Raw genomic sequence first — 20,514 nt, 5'->3', positions numbered from 1 at the left:
CTATAAATTATCGGCAGCTGCAATGGTCCATAAGATCATCTCAATAAATCGAATTACTAAATGCCAAAACCATAAATAAAAATCATTTTATATTGCTTGCCACTTGTGAGCAATTGTGAAAATGACTTTTTGCCAATACAACATGGGCAAGGAATTTATATATGGCATATTTTAAGGCTTGTTAAAATAGTTCAATACAATTGAAACATTTGGTTTAATTTGTAAAGCGATTAAAATACACGAGTGAATAATTTGTGAATGAAAATATATTGCAATTGTTAACGTAACACAAAGGACACAATATACCACAAATTGAATAATATTTATTTTTCAATCATAGGCTCATTGGCACGTACAATTAAAGCCAACGAATAAATGTAACAATTTATTTTGGTTTTCTATTGAAAATATAGGTTGCGGCATATGCAAACAAGCTCTTATTTATTCTGTTTATAATCTATGGAAAATATGGCAAAAAGGTTTCCATGCAGCTGCCCATTTAAGTCCATGACAAATGAGTGAAATACATTTTCTATGCGTCTGAATTCCATTATGAGTTAAAATAATGTAAGCTATTTGTATACCATTTAATGTTTTTTTTTAAACGATGACAGAAACAAATGATTGCTTCAGTGTTTACCTAGGCTAATTAAAAATACCAATTTCAGAGTGCTTAAGGGGATTCGGATTCCGCTAAAGTCCCTGTTGTTTAGAGCATTTATGTGGTAGTTGCAGCTATTTAATGACCTTAATGTTAAGGCCCTTGTAATGGGCCACAAATGCATGGAAGTGAAAAGCTGTGGGATCGTTGAGTCAATTGGCCCAGCGGGAGGCTATATAGCCTGAGCTGAATTTGATAAGAGTCCTGTTTCCTCTATCCAATTTTCCCGCCGGAAAATGTGGTAATAAAAAATGAGGAAATACACGCATTTATATGTACGTACACTGAGGCACATCATTTAAATTAAGAACAAAATGTCCTGATTAGAATAAGAAATCCCGAATTGTTCTTAAAGTGATGCTATTTTATTATGTAAGAAAGGTCAAAACCGAAAGTAACAATACTAATAAAGAAACTTTCCGTCTTAAGAACTTATTTTGCATTAGCTCCAGACGAATTTTGAGTCTCTGAAGTGACAACCTAAAACATTAACATAAGGAACACAATATAGATGTACTTTTTGTAAACTGTTAAGAGTTTTTGAATCAAGAAATATTGTTTTCAAATCAAGACGTGACTTTCAATAAGATACCAAGTTTTAATCTGGTTCTGAGCTGTTCTTGAGTTCATTTTTCTTTCAATATTCTATTCTCAGTGTACACACATTTGACAGGCGGAACGTTAATTAACGGTTTGGCGAATGGCGGCAAAAGAGAAACAACAGCAGCAAAAGGAAAAGCCTGGGGTGCCATTTCTGTTTATCTGCAGCTGTCAGTTGATGGCGGCATTTTCCTTTTTGTGAGTTGTGGGGTTGTTGGATATCTGTGGGTGCGCCACCTGTTTAGACACATTTCTCAAGGCCACGTAATTGTGAAAAGAAAGTGACATAGGGAAAATAATTTCTTGGAGTCATTGGAGGTCTGAAAAGGAATCGCTAAAAAAGCTAGAAATTCCTTACTGTAACTATATTAAAATAATTGAGTAATCCAAAATTATTCTGATCATGTTTTTAATAAAAATAACTTCCATTGATAAAACTCTTTTAAACTTGTTGATGGCTTCGTAACTCGCCAATCGAGCTAATATTTTACCATTCCATTTTTATTATTATTTTTATTTCCTTAAGGTTTAAATAGCACAGGATTTGCGCTATTGAGTGTTCACTGTATATGATGGAAAATAAAATTTGGCGGATATTACTAAATGTCATATCCACTTCAAACGATTTATTTTCAGCAAAATAAAAGTGTCTTTAATAGCCTTTTTATTACCTTTATAGCAAGTTGAGTTCAGAAGAATTCCTTCCGTTTGAAATCAAATATATATTTTGTGGCCCGATTTCAATTTGATTGAATGCTGCTCACAGCCATAAAGAATAATTGCCCTTAACAGATGTATGCGTTTGACGAAAATAAAAGGCCAATCGATCAACATCAAATACCTGACAGAAATTGGTTCCACTGGCAGTGAAGTTTAACTCCAATAACTCAAAATATTGCAAGCCACATGTGGCAATGCAAAAGTGTTGCCAAAAGGCGGAGTTGCGAAATGAGTTGCGAACAGGATTCAGATTTGTATTCAGATTCGGAGGGGGCCATTAGCCAAATGCAACACTTTTGACGACATGTGGACACGTTGACTTTGATTTGGCCAACTGAGTGATCTGGGTAGCAGTGTCACATGCACAACAAGAAAAACATTTGGTTTATGAATTTGAAATACACATAAAATATATCCTCCTAAAGTATTTTTAAAATAATTATATATTTTTAGAACAGGACTATGATAATTTGTAAGAATAACTTTTTAATAACTCAATATTTTATGTTGCAACTTGAAAAGTAAACATGAATTCCATCAGTACTGACAAGAAAAATATTGCAATTATTAGAATAGCTCATAAACTGCTGTCAACTACACCTGAGAATAAAGATAAACATATTGGTTCGCTTCAAGATAGCAATTACTCTATGAAAAAAATGTATTACTCAAAAATATCCGATAGCATATCATTGAAACATATCACTGTGTATATCTGGACCTGCATCTCTACCGAATTAGATTTCTCTCTTGGTGCGTTGCCAATTAATTGCCCACAACGCCCAGGCAGCTTCGAATCGATTCGACAGGCAGGCAGTTGGACAGGTGTGCTCAGCTCCACTTTGGTCACTCAAAAATTGCATTATTTTTTGTTAATTATGCTGCACAGTTGCAGTGGTACTCGCTCGGAATGTCGACACCACATAACCATTTTATAGTTGTGCAATTGCATTGCAAACTGGCTGCCAAGGCCTTAGCTTGACAATCAGGGTTTTTTGATAGTCAAAATTGTTTTACATATCGACGAGGGGGTTCAAATTTCGATGGCTATAAGTCAGCATGACATTGCCATCCGTCAACAGTTTTCCAAATACAGAGCCAGGTTAACCAGTAATTTAAATAAACTCAACTTTGATGGCAGGGGTTGGAACTGGGTTAACCACTTAAAAGCAATTATTTCTACTCAAAATGTTTTTCATTCCAGCAATAGAGTTTTCTATTGTAGCCTTAAAATAATTAAAAACACGAACATAGCAAAAAAAAGAATCTTTTGTATTATTAAGAAACAATTAAAAATTTATTTGCATAAAAATAGCTAAAGTCACTTTTTGTTTCAGGAAAAAGTTTTCTGTTGTAGGCTTAAAACAATTAACAATTAACAACAGTAACAGTTAACAACAGTAAAAAAAAGCAGAAGCCTATCGATACAAATTATTTTGATGGGTTTGGCCGGATCAAATTCTGTGTTTTTATAGAGACTTTCTTTAAAAAGAAAATAAATCTAAAACTCAGTTAAAATCAAAATTTGTAAAGAAGCCTTCATGTGCGACTAATTTTAAATTACCCAACAATTAGGAAAATTAAGCGATACTGTCAGAACTTGAAAGCCGAAAAACATGAATTTAAAATCTACCAAGCTAATTCTGCGCAGTGTATTTTTCTGTGTTTTTCTAGCCTCTAATTAGCAGTTGGATATTACGCAAAAATTGGAATTATCAGCCTGCAATGATGCAGGATATCGGTAACATGGGCCAGACCCATTTGCAGCCCCGCGTGCTGTTCAATGAAACTGTTTTAAAAGACCACAAACTGACCAGTACCGACATCGAGAAATTCGTGAAACTGTGGCAGGAGTTTCAGATGAAGAACATAACCCCGCCGGTGGATGAATGCCAGGGCTATTGCCAGGGGGAAATTTACAACTGGCTGCGAGCCTACAACAGCATCCATGGATACGTTTCCCTGATGGTAAGCTAACTGTCTCCCAGGAATTTCGTATTTAAGGCAAACAAAGGCATATTTTGACTAATGATGAGTGGGGATGGCAGTGACGATTCATGAATGCAGCCGAGAAAGGTTCTCTGATGGATTCAAGGGACTGCTTCACCTTTGAACCACCCACCCAGGTCCAGGGAATTGTGATCCTTTTTGCTGAATTAAAGCTATTTGGTTCGCTCAGTTTAGCCATCAAATTTACAAATCAAATTAAGGTCCTTAAATCTAGGCCTTTTGTTTTTGTTCCCTCTTTTCTTGTCAACATTTTTTTGAAGGGATACAAATTACATTTGCTGTCTTTGTGGTTAAGGCGTTAATGTGTTTTGCGTCCGTTACATTTTAATTTCCAGACATTAGGTTTTTTGCCTGCTTTTCAGAAGGCAAATGCAGAAATAGCTTTTTGCTTGCTCACAAATTAATTAGCATCAACACAGCTAAGCCTTAGAATAGGATTAGACTTTTTTCGGACTTAAAAATTTGATTTTCAGTTTGAAGAATTTAATTTCATTAGCATAGAAGGAAATAGTTGGGGAAAAACTTACTCACAAAACGTTCGACAACAACAGTTAGCAACAGTTCCATTTGGCAGATGACAGCGAATTGGGAAATGTTGGTAAAAATGTAAATAGAATGGACCAAGTCAGTTGCGAGCTGAATGAATAAAACATTCAGCCGTTTGGGTTTCCAAGGGCAAAAATGGGGGGAGTGCAATCAATTGAAAGTATGTGAACGCTCCAAAACATTCGATTTTATAAATAACAGTCTTTGTGTTGCTTTTTGTTATTTGCTTGAATCACATAGATTTGCATATTCGGGACAATAGCGAACATCTTGAACATAATGGTCCTTACACGAAAGGAAATGGCCAAGACGCCCATAAACAACATCCTCAAGTGGTTGGCCGTTGCCGATATGTTTGTGATGCTGGAATATATACCCTACACTTCGTATCAGTATATTTATATGGGTCCAGGTGAGCGAATTGCAAATTATTAAATATTAACAGATGTCATCTTGATTCAAGTTTTGTTTTTCTTTGTCATTTTAAAGTCTTGGTTCATCTGTTTTTAGTTTTTGTTTGTTTGTTTGTCTTTACTACTTTAAAAGGATTGTCTTACACTGAGAAACAAATATTTATTGATTTTACGAATTCTTCAATTTAAGAAATAATAGAAATAGAATAAATGATCTAAGAAATAACTTAAGGCCATGCAACAAGCCATATCGCCTTAGGTCAGTTTTTTGGGTAACTTCTCCCTAAAATACATGAAACCTTTAAAGCCATGTCTGGGAATTTTCTTAAAATGGAGAAATGAAATATACTAAAGCAACATAAAATGTTGTAACAATTTATTTTTCTTAGCTTGATGTGTTAAAAACCAGCTGAAATTCTAGAGTTTCATGTTTAATTGCAGGTGAAAAAGATTTGAGCTACACCTGGGCGGTTTGTCTGCTGGTCCACATGCACTTTACTCAAATCCTTCATACGATTTCCATAGGATTGACCGTCACACTGGCAGTGTGGCGATATGTGGCCATCAGGTGAGCAGATCTTTCAGCCAGCTATGCATGCTACTCCCTGGGATTCAGATTCGCCCGTCATCCATGTAGAATTTGGGCACCGCCGATTCATACTCATGCTAATCCACACCCGCAATTCGTACCGACATCCGGCTAAACTGACTAACACATCAATGTGGCAATGTGGCTTCTCTTCTCTTCCCCCGTCTTTTGTTTATATATAGCCAAATGTTACCGTCTCTATTCCACAGACATCCGAATGGGGGCTGTGCCAACTTCCTGCTCGCACATTCCCGGGAGGCGATCCTCCTGCCCTTCATCCTGTCCCCGATCCTCTGCCTGCCCACGTACTTTGTGTTCAAGGTGCGCGAAACGTACGATGTGGACCAGGTCAACTCGGAGGCCATGTACCACGTCTATTTCGACAAGGATTCGGTGCTCTACAGGTGCGTTTTTTTTTATTTTGTGGTATTATTATTAATCTCAGGGCAAAAACAACAAAAGGTCTTACAGAAATAACTAGTGGAATAAGATGCCTGATTGAAATATTACAGATAATAACTGAATAATATTACAAAATCAAATACTGAAAAAATACTATTAAAACTAAACATAATAATAATATTAAAAGTACTAAAAAACACTTAACTTACTATTAACACTAAAGGCACTTAGAAAACTTTAAGTACTAATATAACTTATAAAAAGTTATAGTACTAATGATACATTCAACTAATCAAGGTTTTAAAGCTCATATAGTCATATATAGCTCATAAGTATTCTTTTTTATGGTTTTTATGTCTTGTTAAAGTACTAAAACTACTAAAAGTACTATTAACACTAAAGCACTCATGTACTAAAAATATAAAAAAGTACTAATAATAGTAATAGTTATAATAATATAAATTATAAGACCAATGATATTTACACCTTGTCAGCTTAAAGATTTCTGTAATCAAATAAAAATAAATAACCTTTTTTTATTTTTGTATCTTTTTTTACAGGTTCAATTTCTGGATACATTCCGTGCTTATTAAACTTCTGCCGTGTGGCATATTGATTGTGATCAGTGCAGTGCTCATGCATGTTTTGTGTGAGGCCTCGAGACGTCGTCTAAAGTTAAGGGACTACAATAATCCCGCAAAGTATGCCATCCAGCTCAACCTGACCGAACCCAAGTCTAAGAAGTGAGTACATATTTCGCACAGTGCCATTTTTAATGCATTACCTAAAACATGATAATTGTTGGTTATGGCAAACTTAGAAGTTAATAGTTGTTAAGTAGTTACCAGTAAATTTAAATGTTTTATAATCGCTTGTTGTGACATATTCTCTTTCTCTGCATTATTTATCTTTGCTTAAATTAAAAAAAATAAAGAAAATCCTGTATGCAAATAAAAAAACATTCAGGATTTTTTTTATTTTTTTAATTTTCGATTTACCAGTTTATATTTAAACAGTTTTCAACTCACGTCTCTATAATGCCAGTCCTTAAGTTTTTTATTGAATTGTTAAAGTCTAAGGACTTTATGGACGAGATTTCTCGGAATCTCCGAAGCGTTTTACTAGAGCAATTTCTAACGAAACGCTTGGCCATGAATATAATTTTATGGCATTTGAGCAATTTCCATTGAAACGCTTGGCCATGATTATAATTTCATGGTATTTGACAGAAATTAACAAGGGTAAAAGGAAAATCATGGCCAGGATAAAGCTCTTAGATAATGTTAATTAATTAATTGTTAATTGCATTGTTTTTTTCAATCGTTTTAGGCCTCCTCGCTGTGATCGTCGCAATGATCGGACTACTCTTCTACTGGTGGCTGTACTGGTTCTGTTTCTGATCACCGAATTCCCGCAGGGATTACTGGGTCTTCTGTCCGGGGTGATGGAGAAGTGCTTCTTCGCCCACTGCTATCCGCCCTTTGGCGAACTGATGGACCTCTTGGCCCTGATCAATGCCGCCGTGGGATTCGTGCTCTACGGATTGATGTCGAAGCAGTTCCGATCCACCTTTAGATCGCTCTTTATGAAGCGCCACTTTGGCAGCACCGAGATGACCCGGTTAACACGAGTTACCACAACATGCGTTTAAATTCGGGGTGGACAGAGTATCTCCTAGATGTGATCAAAACGAAGGCGATTATTTACGAGGATTTGGTGAAGGACATCCAAGATGTTCCAGGCTGGCTCCATTTGAATTTCTAAATTATAAACTTTACAAAAGTTTCGTTAACTTGAATAACGAAAAAAGTATACTGTGAGTGCGGGATAAATTTGTACACTGGTTAATGCACCGATTAATTGATTTCTGCTTTACCTTCGTTGTCCAAGTAAATTTTTCTGAAAATTAAATGGTGCATTGATCGGTTCGAAAATTGATTCTGCTTGTGATTTGGCTGTTTAGAAAGTGCCACTTCATTTCCAACTTAATTACGTTAGCCAGTTGGTGTTTCAAATTCATATTATAGTACATAAGATTTTGATAGGCTAAGGCAGTACAAACTGTACAAATACGAGACATTTACTTTTCACTAAGGCCAAACAAACGGAATCCATGAATGTAACTATAGCTATGCTAAGAGGACAGAAAAACTCCATGAGCCCCGAGTTGCTTTTTCTTCTTGGCTGTCAATATCAGAATTTATTTTGGTTATACTTCGATTACTGGATTCCAGTTGAAAGTCAATGCATTTTACATTGGCTTTTGTTTTGCAAACCTAATCGTGTGTATTAATTAAGCTGCTTGACCTATTTATAAATAATTGTGAACACTTTCAAATAAATGTTTGATGTGAGTTACATGACAAAGAAATGTTTATTGCTTTCTATTACAATTACTTCTTTAATTCTGGCTAACTACAGCATTCACTTCCAGTGGCAGCTCATCCGGCAGGAGTTCCCTGGTTCGATTTTGTCCCATATCGGATTCCTTCAAATCCGCCGAGTCCAGCAGGATACCATTACCCTGATTCGAGATTCGCAGCAGGGATTTCAGCTTGGTGGCCTGGAATTTGTACTGCGGGAAATGGAAAGGGATAAAATCTAGGCTTCAGGGAGCGCTCCCCCAGAGAGGCTTCAGTGCGAGGAATTTTCGGATTAATTTTACTACACTTTGTGGCCAATAATACGGTGGAATTCACTATTCACGTGTCGTTGCATATAACCACTGGGTGTGATGGTATTCCGGGCGACTTACTTCCGTGGGCAGCAGCAGGTCCTGGGCCTGGCTCATGAATCGGTTGTACTGCTCGGTGGCCAGGGCTAGGCGTCCGGTTTCATAGCAAAAGAGGGCAAAGTTCAGCACCACCAGCGGATTGCGAACGCCGCCCTGTTGACCAGTTGCCATGGCACTGGCCCTTTCGAGGGCCACAAACGCGTTCTCTACATCGTCCAGCTTACGCAAACACACTGTCCAAGCAAAGAGTTTGAGGTGTTATTTAGGCGAATATTCGGTAAACTCAAAGAAATTTAGTTTGCCCTTAATTTGTAAATTATTTGCATACCAAAAAATTTTGAAATGGCATGTAAAATATAGTTGATATCATGAAATATGAAATAACTAATGAATCAAAAATTATTTTTTTTTTTAATTTTTTATTATTCAATTTAAAAAAAGTTTTAACAAAAGTGATAAGTTCTTTAATAACAAAATTACGAATTTTTTGACTTTTTGACTTATTAACTAGAATATGGAAAAAAAACAGTGCCTAAGTGTTAAAGTTTTTCGTTAACTTGTTACAGCGTGCAAAATTGATAATACTCTATTAGATTATACTCTTAACTTCCAAAAAAGTGAATTTTCTTTTAGGCAAAAACTTCTTGTTAAATCTTAAAATTTAACGCAAGTTTCCGTTAATTTTTTAAAGTGCAGTTGTGCAAACTTACGGCCCAGGAGCATGTAGCACTCGGCATTATCCTTGCGCAGGTTTATGGCTGCGGCCAGCGAGTGAAAGGCACTGGCGTATTGTTCAGCTGCGGCCAAGACGGGGTAAACAAAAACAACAGATGCTCTTCTTAACGGAAGTAATGGCAACAAACAATGCTGGTGAACAGCACCAGCGAATGGCCTGCGGCTCGGACTTTTCTTGGGACTTTTAAGAAATTTATTAAAAACCCAGCCCATAGTTTTCCCCTTAGCCGTCTCAAGTGAATATTTGCTCTCACATTCCACCCTTTTCACATAGTTAGTAGTGTCTCTATTGTCTCTGTTTATTCTGGGTTTCATTAGGCCAGATTCTAGTTTTCCTTTTAGGAATTGTATTGACCAAATCACGGCAGAACTCACATTTTAGCAATATTCCAGGCCATAGTTTTTTTGCAATTGGTCAACTAAAGGTCACTCATCTGAAATATCAACACAGTTTCCTAATGTTCTGTCACATAGATCCACAAAAAATTTTTTGGTTAGTATTTGCCATGGTTTGTGTTTCAACGAATTCTATTTTTATTAGTTTTTTCATGGCATGAAGGTATTTCGGTGTGGCAGAAAAGCTTTTATATTTTTGTTTCATTTCCTTTTAGAATGTTTCTAACAACTCTGTCACAGAGTGAATTTTGCCCCACATGTATATGCATGTTTGTTTATACCGCCCTCACAAAATTTAAGTAGAAAGTGTACAATCAGTGTCGTTAAATTTCTGAGTACTCACAGGCAATATAAATTAAACTCAGGTTGTACAGAGCATTGTAATTAAGCGGCGAGAGCCAAACGGATTTGCGCAGCGATGAAATGGCCTGAAAATTATAAAAAAAAAACGTTTAAATGCCAACCGAATGCGGTACCTGGGGTACCATTCCATTACCACAATGAACTTTTGCTTCTTGAAGAAGCACAATCCAATGTTGTTCCACAGCTCGGCAATTTCCGGCTCAGCGTTTGCGATTTGGCTGTATTTGCTGAGGGCGCCATCGACATCGTTGCGGGACTATAGAAAATGTGAACAATAAATATACATTTTTATTGGGATTGAGATTGCGATTGGGTATCCATATCTCACTACCTGCAAAATGGCGCCAAAGGCCAAAAGTCCCTTGGGCGAGCATTTCCTCTCGATGCTGACGACTTCCGCCAGACGATCGTGTGCCTTTTGCGTCTCGTTGATTTTGAGGTACAAAACGCTGATTTCAATCAGCACCTCCGAGTTCTCAGGTGTCAGGCTGAAATGATGGAATGTTCATAAGTGAGTTGCCGGCAGCAATGCGAGTTATTAGCTACTAACTGCAGGCAGGTTTCCAGGATGTCAATGGCCTTCTGGTACAGTTTGTCCCTGCGATATAGCTCCGCCAAACGGACGTAGCTCTCCAGTTTCCGCCCGGATTGAACCGCTAGTTCGAAATATCCTCGGGCTTCGTCCTGCTGCAGGTTTGCCAGGTCCTTTTTGCTCTGGGTTGTGGCCGCGCGATAGAGCAGTTCGCCCAAATAATGATATATCTCGTGGTCCGGCCGACTACTGCGCTGCTCCGCCTCTCGAAAAACTCCCAGCGCCTGACTAAAACGGCCCATTATGTAGCTGAAAGTGGAGCGGCTTGGCAATTTCAGTTTTACCACGCAAACAATGTTTGGGTTCCTCTTTGTGTGACCTAAAACCTAAACCTCAACTCTGAGTTTCATAACGTTTTAACGTTTTTACTTGTTTTTCAAGCTAATTAAAACTTTAACCAGTGATATATGGTACTAAGCATTTGATTAAATGTATGGCAAAAAGCTTGCTCACTCAAATAAAATCCTAAAATAAATGAATACTTAAATTTTTAAGCGTATTTCCATAAAACGCATATGCATAATAAATGCATAAAAATATGAATAAAAACACGCAAACTATGCTGAATATAGAGGTAATGTGATTATAAATAGGTTATAATAATAATCCATAGTTTTGCACCAAAGTTATGAATAACATTAAAGACTTTAAAAAATCAAACCAACAAATGTTTATATTCCCATTGCCAATACAATTTGTTTTGTTTATAGAGACTTTGATTAAGGAAAGTTGGAGTTCTTATCAATAAAGAGCAAAATGTTGTCACAACTATATTTTACTCACAGTGTTCGGCCGATTTCCTTGTAGGTCTCGATGTTCCTTGGATTGAGCTCCACCGATTTTTGCAGGTGCCGCAACGCCTCAATGTTATTGCCCTCTTCGCGGTCAATTAGGCCCTGGCGAAGGCAATCAATTAGAAAGGACACCCGGTATTAAGCTCAGCTCACCTGGACAAAGTACAGGTACTCGGGATTCAGATGGCGATTCAGCTCACGTTCGATGAGGCGGCGGCAGCGCGTGAACTCGCGGCGAGTAAAATAAATGTGGAGCAGCCAATCAATGTTGGCATCGCTGGGCATTTTGGGAGCTAATCGCAAGACGAGAAGGACAATGAAATAAATTTGAAGAAAAGTTTGAGGATTTTCATTTTTTCTTTCACCTGGACGCACAACCTCCAAACTGGGCAATTCGATGACTGTGCCGTTGCAGTTGATCTGCTCTGTACCCGGTTCGTACATGGATTATTTTTCTATTTTCCCTCGGAATGCTATGAAAGCTCAACTTCAAAGTGAACCCAAAGTGGTATCCGTTTGTTTTGGCCGTCGGCGTATTTGTTGTGAACCATTCGCGTTGCCATGGTTGTTATCTTTTAAGGGTTGCCAATGTCGACGGGCTGGAAATTAACTTGTTAACTGAATTAGTGCACGTTGTGGGCCAGGCCAAAAAAACCCGAAACGAGTCTAAGCAAATTCCGCGCTGTGTGTATTTTTAATTAGCTGTGACAAATAAGTCCAAAACCCATTCGAAACTAATCGAATTGCAATAAAAACAAGCACTAAAACTGGGTAAATAATTGCCAGCGACAAAAAAGCAAGCACACAGATCTTGGGATAAAACCAGTTCATTGGGTTCGTGGCGAAGTCCTGAAGCCTGACACCGCCTAATTACTCAATTTATTTCACACCGGCCAAAGTGGAAAACACTGTTGCACTCGTTTCCATTTCGGGCCAAGAGACAAGTGATCGTGAGCTACATTTCAAACTGTTTACGCTGGTCAGGCCAAAATTCAAAAGCAATTAATGCACGAAAAATATCGTACAAGATCACCACGATATCTGTATTGATCGATCGATTGCGGCACCGGTTTCAGATCTTTTGCGATCTCGGATCTTAAACGGGAAGTGCCACCTGACGCCTTTTTCTAAAAGGCAACACTGCGGCTACGTGTTTTTGGCTAGAGTTTGGTAGGAAGTACCAATGACCACGGACCATAAAGCTTGACAGTCATGATGAATTCGCTTCCAAATGGGGCCTCAAATTGCAGCAGATTAAAAATCAATTACGAACATGGCAGCCAACTAGAACAACATAGACTTAACCATGTTTATCCACAATCTTTTGATTGGAAATACAGTAAATATCAGCTAATAATCATACTGAAATGTAAGCTTTCGTTAATTAATATAAAATGAATATCGGCCTTTTATTAACAATGCCCATATCAAAACGAATTTTAAATATTCCGCCCAAAAGGTGTGCCCACCCTATGCTAAACAGAAAGTCCTGAAACTGGAAAAGAGTTTAAGCCGAGTGCTGCCAGATTTTTAAACTGAGATTGTGCGGCTTACACAGTTTATGTCGATAAACGTCAATTCTACAATTTTACTCATTATTACAACAATTCTACATTTAAATTTACATGAAGTTATAATACGCGTCTACTCTACAATTTTACTCATTATTACAACAACTCTACATTTCAATTACCATGGAATTATTTTACGCGACAGTAAAAAAGTTTCCAATTTTACCCTTGTAGATGGCGGTAGTAAATTATTGCTGCCACCTGGCGTGGATAGAGAAAAGCACTAGATTTCGAACTGAACATATAAAGAGAAACAAATTTTACCGAAAGATCAATATCTTGATATTTTATATAAAATTGTTTTGTGTGTTCAAATTTTGTATAGAGTTTTTCGTTTTTGAAGCTATTTTTGTAGCTGGTTCTTAGACGTCGCAAACACAACCCTATTTAATTTTTTCTCGGGTGCTGACTTTTTCCCTGTATGCAATGCATCCCTATATTGATTAGCTAAGGCCTTGGACTTAGTGATTTATTTGTGAAAATATATATAAATATAACTACAGACTAGGGCTGGGGAATATCGTGGTTAATGGCATAAGTTTTATTTTAGGGGTTATTTTTTGACCTGTAAAAAAACTACCTTGATACCCAGTCCCAGCGTATTCATTATCCTATTTTAGCGTCTGTATAGCCAGTATATATATCTTCGATCCGAATAACTTGTCTTAAAAAGTCAAACAAGTGCTCTTTTACGTAAAGTTAAATTCCCTCTTGTCTTGATGCATGCTTTTCTGCCCAGGCAGCTGGTGGTGCTTTGAATGGGGGGACGGCCTAATTCAATTACTGTACCACTGTAAATATGATTTACACCCGACGACACTTCAGCATGACCTCTGCTAGGGGGGTGGGGAGTATCTTCGCATATCTTACGCACATATTTGTGCGGCCAAAGGTCATAAAAAATCGACTTACACAGCAATCCCAACTCCACGAACATCCGTCTGCAGGCTGAAAGAGTCATTCATGTGGATTGCAAGAGCCGCTCACGTTTGTTTTCCCCCTGAAAGGACGTAATTCACTGGGAAAAGCGACGGAGACGAGTCGTAAAGATATGTATTGTGCAGCAATACGCGACTTGGCCTAAATCTGGCTTTGGCTTTCACTTTGGCCTGTTGTCTTGTCCCAATTTATGCATTGCCAGTGCCCACTTTATTATTTGAGCATGGGTTTTACGATTGTAACGCGACGGACACCTAAATAAAGTCATGGCCGACTTGTTTACCAAATTGCCGTCTAGTCCTTTACTCCCACTTTCCCCCAAACTTGTTGGGCAATCTGTGCGCAGACAAGAACAGGGAAAACATTTGTATATGCGTGAGTGACCCAAATAAGTATGCTTTGTTTCTGCGACCCCCATTTTTTCGGGAATAAGGATGTGCTCCACGTTGGGCGCCACTTACGATAATATTTAATCGCAAATTGATGTTTACGCGTTCGTTGGTGTCTATTCCATTTGATACACAAATAAAAATAAACATATCTTTCAACACAAATGGTTACAAAACACTACTTATTGATTGTTACACTTTTAGAAACAAAATTAAATTAAATAATGTGAATTCCGAAAACATTATTTTCCTACAACTGGTTTTAGGCGCAATTAAAATATCAAATTAAGCATTATCGACTTAATGTGCTTCTTTTTAATCAAACATACATTACTTCACAAGTTTCAATTACTTTTTTCTTCAGTTTGCTGGGCTTAAGTGACATGATGAGCTCCATTAATTACAAAGTATATTTGCAAAAATATATATTAAATATGTAACAAAGATAGAGTAATAAGTTTATAGTTTTAGTTTTATACATTTTTTTTCTCCGTGCATGTATATGCTGTATCTGTATAATGAGGCATTGTTGTTTGCTTTCCACTTGTCTTTGACCAAGATATCCTTTCGCTTTTCCTGTTGCCCAACGTGTGGCATATTCAATTTACTGCTGCCACACTTTGGTTGGCTAAATCTTTGACACATTTCGCAGGGGGCCAGAGTTGATGGCTCTGTCCCATTTTCCCCTACTTTCGCCCCGATGTTGGCATTAGCATAACTATGGAATGTCAGGGACAGCAAGCAGAAATATGTTTCGGTTTGAAAATTGACAAAATTTGACAAAAATGTACATATACACAGGGCGGATGTTGTGCTCTGTGTGTGCTTGTGTGTATGTGTGTGTGTGTGTGTGTGTGTGTGTGTGTGTGTGTGTGTGTGCGGTGGGAATGCCAATGAAAGGCACTGGGTGATGTGGCCTGCGTTTTGGTGTCCTGTGTCCCGAATAGCTGAAAGCTGAAAAACTCTGTAGCTGGAAAATATGCGTGCTGAAGTTTTGCGTGCTGTCGCTGTAATTTATGTCAAGCCAAACAAAAAACAACGAAATTGTTGTGGCGCATAACCGAGAGCAGCACTTTGCCCACATTGTCCGATTCGATGCAGATATGCAAAAACCAAAAACAAACACAAGCCCAAACACACACACACCAACACAAAAACACAAAGGGAAATGGCAACACACTGGAGAAATAGATACATATACATATAGAATTGGATGCGGCGATGCGGAATGTTTATTTGCTGTAAAATTTGAGGCATGCAACGCTTATGAAATAGCTTTTTTTCGGCCAGGCCAGTGGAAATCCGTAGCTGCAAACCAAACGACCACTTCATGTAATAACTCCATTTGCTGCTGCTGCATGGCTCGATTTTAGAAAACATAAATGCAAATTGCTTTAAATGGCGAAATGGGAAATGCGATAGCCAGGCAAACATCAAAGTAAAATGCCCATCAAACATTTACCAGTTGAATTTCGAGGGGTTTATGGGCTATATGATGTAATTGTAGGCCCTGTGATGTTGCCTCTGTTAATTTGACTTTAATATAGTAAATAATGCAATTAGGCAGAGGTCCCAGCGCCAGCGAGTGATGGGCCCCCATAGAATGTGATATTTGGGTTCAATGAGTTCATCGACGGGTTAGGCGCCTGCGGGCGAGGTTACTTCTTCCCATGATTGATGAAACCACCACCACCACCACCAAACCATGTATCGAGTAGAATGGGTTTTGGGTGCCACTCGAGAAGCAACAGAAGTGGCTGCCTCACATCCAAGTTGCGGCTTTTTCGGTTACTGAATAATAAGCAGGGGCCAATGGGGCCAAGTCACTGTGTGTGTCTCCTAGGTTGCTCTTCCTTCCTTCCATTCCAGCTCCAGTATTACAGCCCCAACCCCGACCCCAACTCATCCCCCCACCACATGTTGAAAAGTGAGTTCTGTGCCGTTAATTAATTAAATTGTCATACCCTCAGGGCACCACAGCGACAATTGAGAAATCTTCAGCCCGGTTGCCATTTGAACTCCACCTTCGGCGGCAAATTGGTGCCAGAACTCAGAGGGGTACTTTTCCCGAAAAATGTAATGAGCTCGAGTTACTTTTAACCGGAATTCACTGGCAAAAGCCGCCTCAGCGGCCCCATAAATAGTCATTTATTGAATGAACCAAATATACATATTCGACCACTATTTTCTGTGACACTCACGCTCGTATTCTGCCTGCTGGCTGATTCATTTACGAGCGATTCATTCATAAAAACCGAGTAAATAATTCAATTTAGATCGAATGCGTCATTTTCGTTTAATTAAACGATCACGCAAGCTTTCAACTAGGTGATACCTGGTCATAGATATTAAGTATATAAAGTGCTCACTTAAATAATTAGAAATTATCTAATTTGCTTACTATCAAAGAAATAGTGTAGAAAAAGTAAAAACATTGCAAACCTAAGTATAAATATATTTTGAAAAACAAACATATGTAAGCCATTTTTCTCCTATATTGAATAAGAAAAATGTTATTTTTCATAAAAAAAAGCTTTTATTACGTGTAATTTTAAATTTAAAACTTAGACTTTACCTTTGGAAGACATCATATTGTTAAATTATAATCCATAAAATATTCTATATATATATAATATTTTTGAATTGTTTATTTTATATGGATGCCTTAATGCTTTATAAAGAGTATCCCTTAAAGATAAAGGTTAAGGTTTTGCGTGTTTCAAATGTATTTATTTTTTTAATGCTGTAAAGTATTTAAAGCTATGGTTCTTTTTTTATCGATAATTGTAATTTACGCTACTTAATTTTAATTACCGAAAAATCAACTGCTTTTTATCCAAAAAAGTTCTCAGGGATTTCGTGCGTTCCGAAGATTTGTATCCGCAAACAGGGTATGCGGGCAGCTGGAAAATCGCCCGTCGAAAACTGAGTGACAGCCGAACGAGAGTGCAACCCTTGAGTGCACTGGCAGTTGGGTGTGTGTGCATACGTATAGTGTGTTTGTCTGCTGCCGACGACGTCATGAAGGTCAACAGACAAACAATCCAAATGACCCCCCCTACTCACAACCCCCTCAACAGAGGCCCGGTCAATTGAAGAGGTTAAATTCGTGTGGGCCCCTCTTTGGCCAGCTTGTTTCGTATGCTGTGTCAGGGGCTTAGTCATGTCCCCAGGGTGTTAGTGTTAATGCCCCAAATGCCACTGGCGTGCGTTGTTGCAGTTATGGCCGGCAATTATAATTTGAACAAATTATAAATTAATGTGTGTGCTGGTCATACGGTCATCAAAGCATAATTGTAATTGTTGACTTATGTGGGTGGGGGGTGGTGTGGGTTAAGGGTGCTGGGTTAAGGCGCGGGCAAAAGGGGGTTAAGAGCTGCCATCGCTTATTATAATTTAATCAACAAAATGCTTGCTTGTGTGAAAAGTTAACTATGCGGGCATCGCTTCTTTTTTTTTGCCGTCCAGCCGAGTTAAACATTGTCGAAGTGCCACAATTTACTAATTAGTTGCGGTCAATCAAACAAACAATATGCCAAAGGGTTTAGCATAGCTGGCGGGCATTTAGTGGTTAAATGAATCAGTTTTGGAAAGAACCTGCCAAGCCTAAATCATATTGAAAACTTCAGAGAAAATCCTCCGAACTTGAATTATCAATCATTTTGATACCAGTTTGATACCATTTTGGTTTGCCTTTGCAAAGGGTTCTCCGTAAACATGTAGTTACTTACTCATGTGACATTAAACGGACAAAGAGAAGGTAGCATTATAGCTACATTTGCAAACCTGAATTAATGCACTCAGAAAGTTAATTACGTTATGTGGGAAAAAAAGGAAATTCAATTTTAAAAAAATGTATTCTATAATAAACGATTGGTAGTTTTCATTCCACAAATGTAATAGGATTATAGAAAATACTGTGTAACTTAACTACTTTAATTTCTTCAACATATTAAAAAAACTCAATATGACATATTTCTGGTTTAAATACTTTTATAGATTAATGTTTTACTTTAATTAAAAATCTCTCTAGTTATTTAAATTAATAAGGTATTAAGCAGAATGCTTAATAAGAATAAAAAACAATTCATAAGAATTTAAAGCTGCTAAAACTGACTGTTAAAATGTTCATGTGCACGAGGCTCTGAATATCTTGTTTTGACCACAGCAAGTACACAACCTAGCCTCAAAATGAACGATATTGTTGTTGCAAGCAGCTCAAAGGAGCCACAGATTGTCATATCGATGCCGGACAATCGATTATGCCGAATTAGCTAACAGTCCATAAAGAGAAATGTTGCAATATTTGGTGTAAGTCTTTCATTTTTGGAAACCAAGACCAGTTAAGACACACACACACACACAATAAATATGTGAGACTGCCAAATCTACACAAAATGCATGGATGTCTGTTTGTGTCGGCCAGAAGTGTCTGCAAAATCTTGTGGTTGCTTTGCCCAAGTTGGTAGCTGCCTAGCTGCCTGGCAGCCTATCAACCATGGCTGCTGACAGCTCATTAGGCCAGGTGTTTGATGGCCGGCAGGATGGGGACATCCCTCTGCACATGCATGAGCATGCGTAAGAGTGTTGGCCAACTGACGAGTTTTGACAATGTGCGTGGACCAGTGTGCATTTGAAGGCGTGTACATGCACCCCCCAGACCAGTCGTCCTTTAAACATCCTTTAAGCACCCGGCCACCACAACCGAACACCAAGAGTTGTCAGCTGAAGCGACATGACATGGAAAAACAGCGTTAACCACATGTCCTGCCGAGTCTTAGGTGCCTCGTGTGCCAGGCAATCACTTGATTTGATGACCAACGTCCAACGGCCAACAGCCGGTAGCCAGCAGCAGAAACATTTAGGCCACATAAAATGCAGTTTCATTTTTGTGCGAAAATTTTGTGCAACTCACACAAATGCTCTGGTAAAGTTGTTGCATTTCAAGCAAATTAAGTTAATTAAAAAGTTGCAGGATTTGTGAAGTAATTACCATAAACAAGGCAACTGTGTGCTGCGTTCCAGCTCCTGCGGTTCCTGATGTTTCTGCCGGAGATGTTGCTACTGCTGCTGTTATCGGTACACTGACAAAAAAAAATAGGTCTAGAGGAAATTTTTTTTAGTCCCATCTTGATTTTGAATTACATACATTAGAAGAAGTACATTCTGTAATAGTGGAATTTTCACTTGCAGGTATATTTCATATTACTTATTATAATTTCAGGAAATTTATGAATTATGGGAAATGAAATTCTTTAAATAAAGCATTGAATTACCTATTATATTTGAATACATATTTTTATATTGTTGGTGATAAATTTCGTGGGTCCGTTTTTTTTGTCTTAATGTTAATGGTCTTAATGGCAGAGTTCCATACGTTTTCTATGTTAAATACCTACTTTTAACTTACATTTCGGACCAGCAAATCTGGAGAACTTTTGCTATTTCGCGCAGAGCTTAAATAAATTTAGGTACTCAGAATTCTCAAATTTATTCCAGTGCATCTGGGGTGCGGATAAAGTTGTCGGCATGGAATATAAACACTTCAAGTCGTTGCGCCTGATGCGCTCAGAGCTTCAGAGCTTCATAGCTCGGTCTTCAAAAGACGACCGGCACACGTGAGAAATTCCACCAGTTAAGTGGGCGAGTGTGTGTGTGTGAGCGTAAGTGAGTGTGAGTGTGTGCCCCGGCAGGATGTTGTGCCACTTGCCAAAGGCAGATTCAAGGGTGCTCCAGTCGAAATTTAAAAACCTTTCACCGGGGAGTGAAACAAAGGAAAGGGACAGAAGCCATGAGCTAAAGAAGCCAAAGACTGAATTCAGAAATGGATTCAAGAGATATGTCAGGCGGCAGATGCCATATGGTTTAGGCCATGTGGTGCTTATCTGGAATGGGGATTGGGTTGGCGAGAAATGAGCAACTGCGGCTCCAACTTCAACTCCAACTGCAAATGCAACTGGAGACCACACGCATTCGAGACCAATGAAATGGAGGAGAATTGCCATGTACGTCGGGCACAGGTACAAAACGGAGCCGCAGGAACATGTCTCCGTGCGTCAG

General features: G+C 38.2%; 2 protein-coding genes across 6 annotated transcripts in view; one reads left to right on the top strand and one right to left on the bottom strand.

Moving 5' to 3' along the window:
• The window catches only part of LOC108144584 (G-protein coupled receptor dmsr-1), a 37,366-nt gene extending 29,054 nt beyond the window's left edge, over positions 1–8,312 (top strand). For 2 of the 5 annotated variants that reach the window (XM_041707347.1, XM_017269578.2), the window contains 6 exons: positions 3,633–3,949; positions 4,778–4,949; positions 5,392–5,518; positions 5,722–5,943; positions 6,502–6,684; positions 7,271–8,312. In XM_041707347.1, the coding sequence (XP_041563281.1) occupies positions 3,707–3,949; positions 4,778–4,949; positions 5,392–5,518; positions 5,722–5,943; positions 6,502–6,684; positions 7,271–7,592 (1,269 nt within the window). In that variant the 5' untranslated portion in view covers positions 3,633–3,706 and the 3' untranslated portion in view covers positions 7,593–8,312. The remainder of the gene's footprint in view (positions 1–3,632; positions 3,950–4,777; positions 4,950–5,391; positions 5,519–5,721; positions 5,944–6,501; positions 6,685–7,270) is intronic. The other 3 variants (XM_017269579.2, XM_017269580.2, XM_017269581.2) reach the window with 2 other exon arrangements.
• Positions 8,306–12,042, bottom strand: LOC108144583 (Bardet-Biedl syndrome 4 protein homolog). The gene is made up of 10 exons (XM_041707346.1): positions 11,921–12,042; positions 11,709–11,848; positions 11,545–11,657; positions 10,720–11,010; positions 10,501–10,657; positions 10,303–10,425; positions 10,150–10,234; positions 9,386–9,472; positions 8,697–8,908; positions 8,306–8,516 (listed from the first exon to the last, which is right to left on the bottom strand). The coding sequence occupies exons 1-10, from the start codon at positions 11,997–11,999 to the stop codon at positions 8,343–8,345; spliced, it is 1,461 nt and encodes a 486-aa protein (XP_041563280.1). The 5' UTR covers positions 12,000–12,042; the 3' UTR covers positions 8,306–8,342.
• Between the last annotated feature and the right edge of the window lie 8,472 nt (positions 12,043–20,514).

This window comes from Drosophila elegans, unplaced genomic scaffold (assembly GCF_018152505.1).
Source record: "Drosophila elegans isolate 14027-0461.03 unplaced genomic scaffold, ASM1815250v1 contig_183, whole genome shotgun sequence".
Taxonomy (NCBI): Eukaryota; Metazoa; Arthropoda; class Insecta; order Diptera; family Drosophilidae; genus Drosophila; species Drosophila elegans.
This window is presented reverse-complemented; position numbering and strand designations above follow the sequence as displayed.

What these genes read in the sequence shown, in the direction of transcription:
- LOC108144583 (XM_041707346.1), bottom strand. Translation starts at nt 11,999, where the DNA reads ATGTACGAACCGGGTACAGAGCAGATCAACTGCAACGGCACAGTCATC. An exon ending in TTTGGAGGTTGTGCGTCCAG is followed by an intron (nt 11,849 to 11,920) that starts GTGAAAGAAAAA and finishes TCTTGCGATTAG; the next exon opens with CTCCCAAAATGCCCAGCGAT. An exon ending in AGAAGCAAAAGTTCATTGTG is followed by an intron (nt 10,235 to 10,302) that starts GTAATGGAATGG and finishes TATAATTTTCAG; the next exon opens with GCCATTTCATCGCTGCGCAA.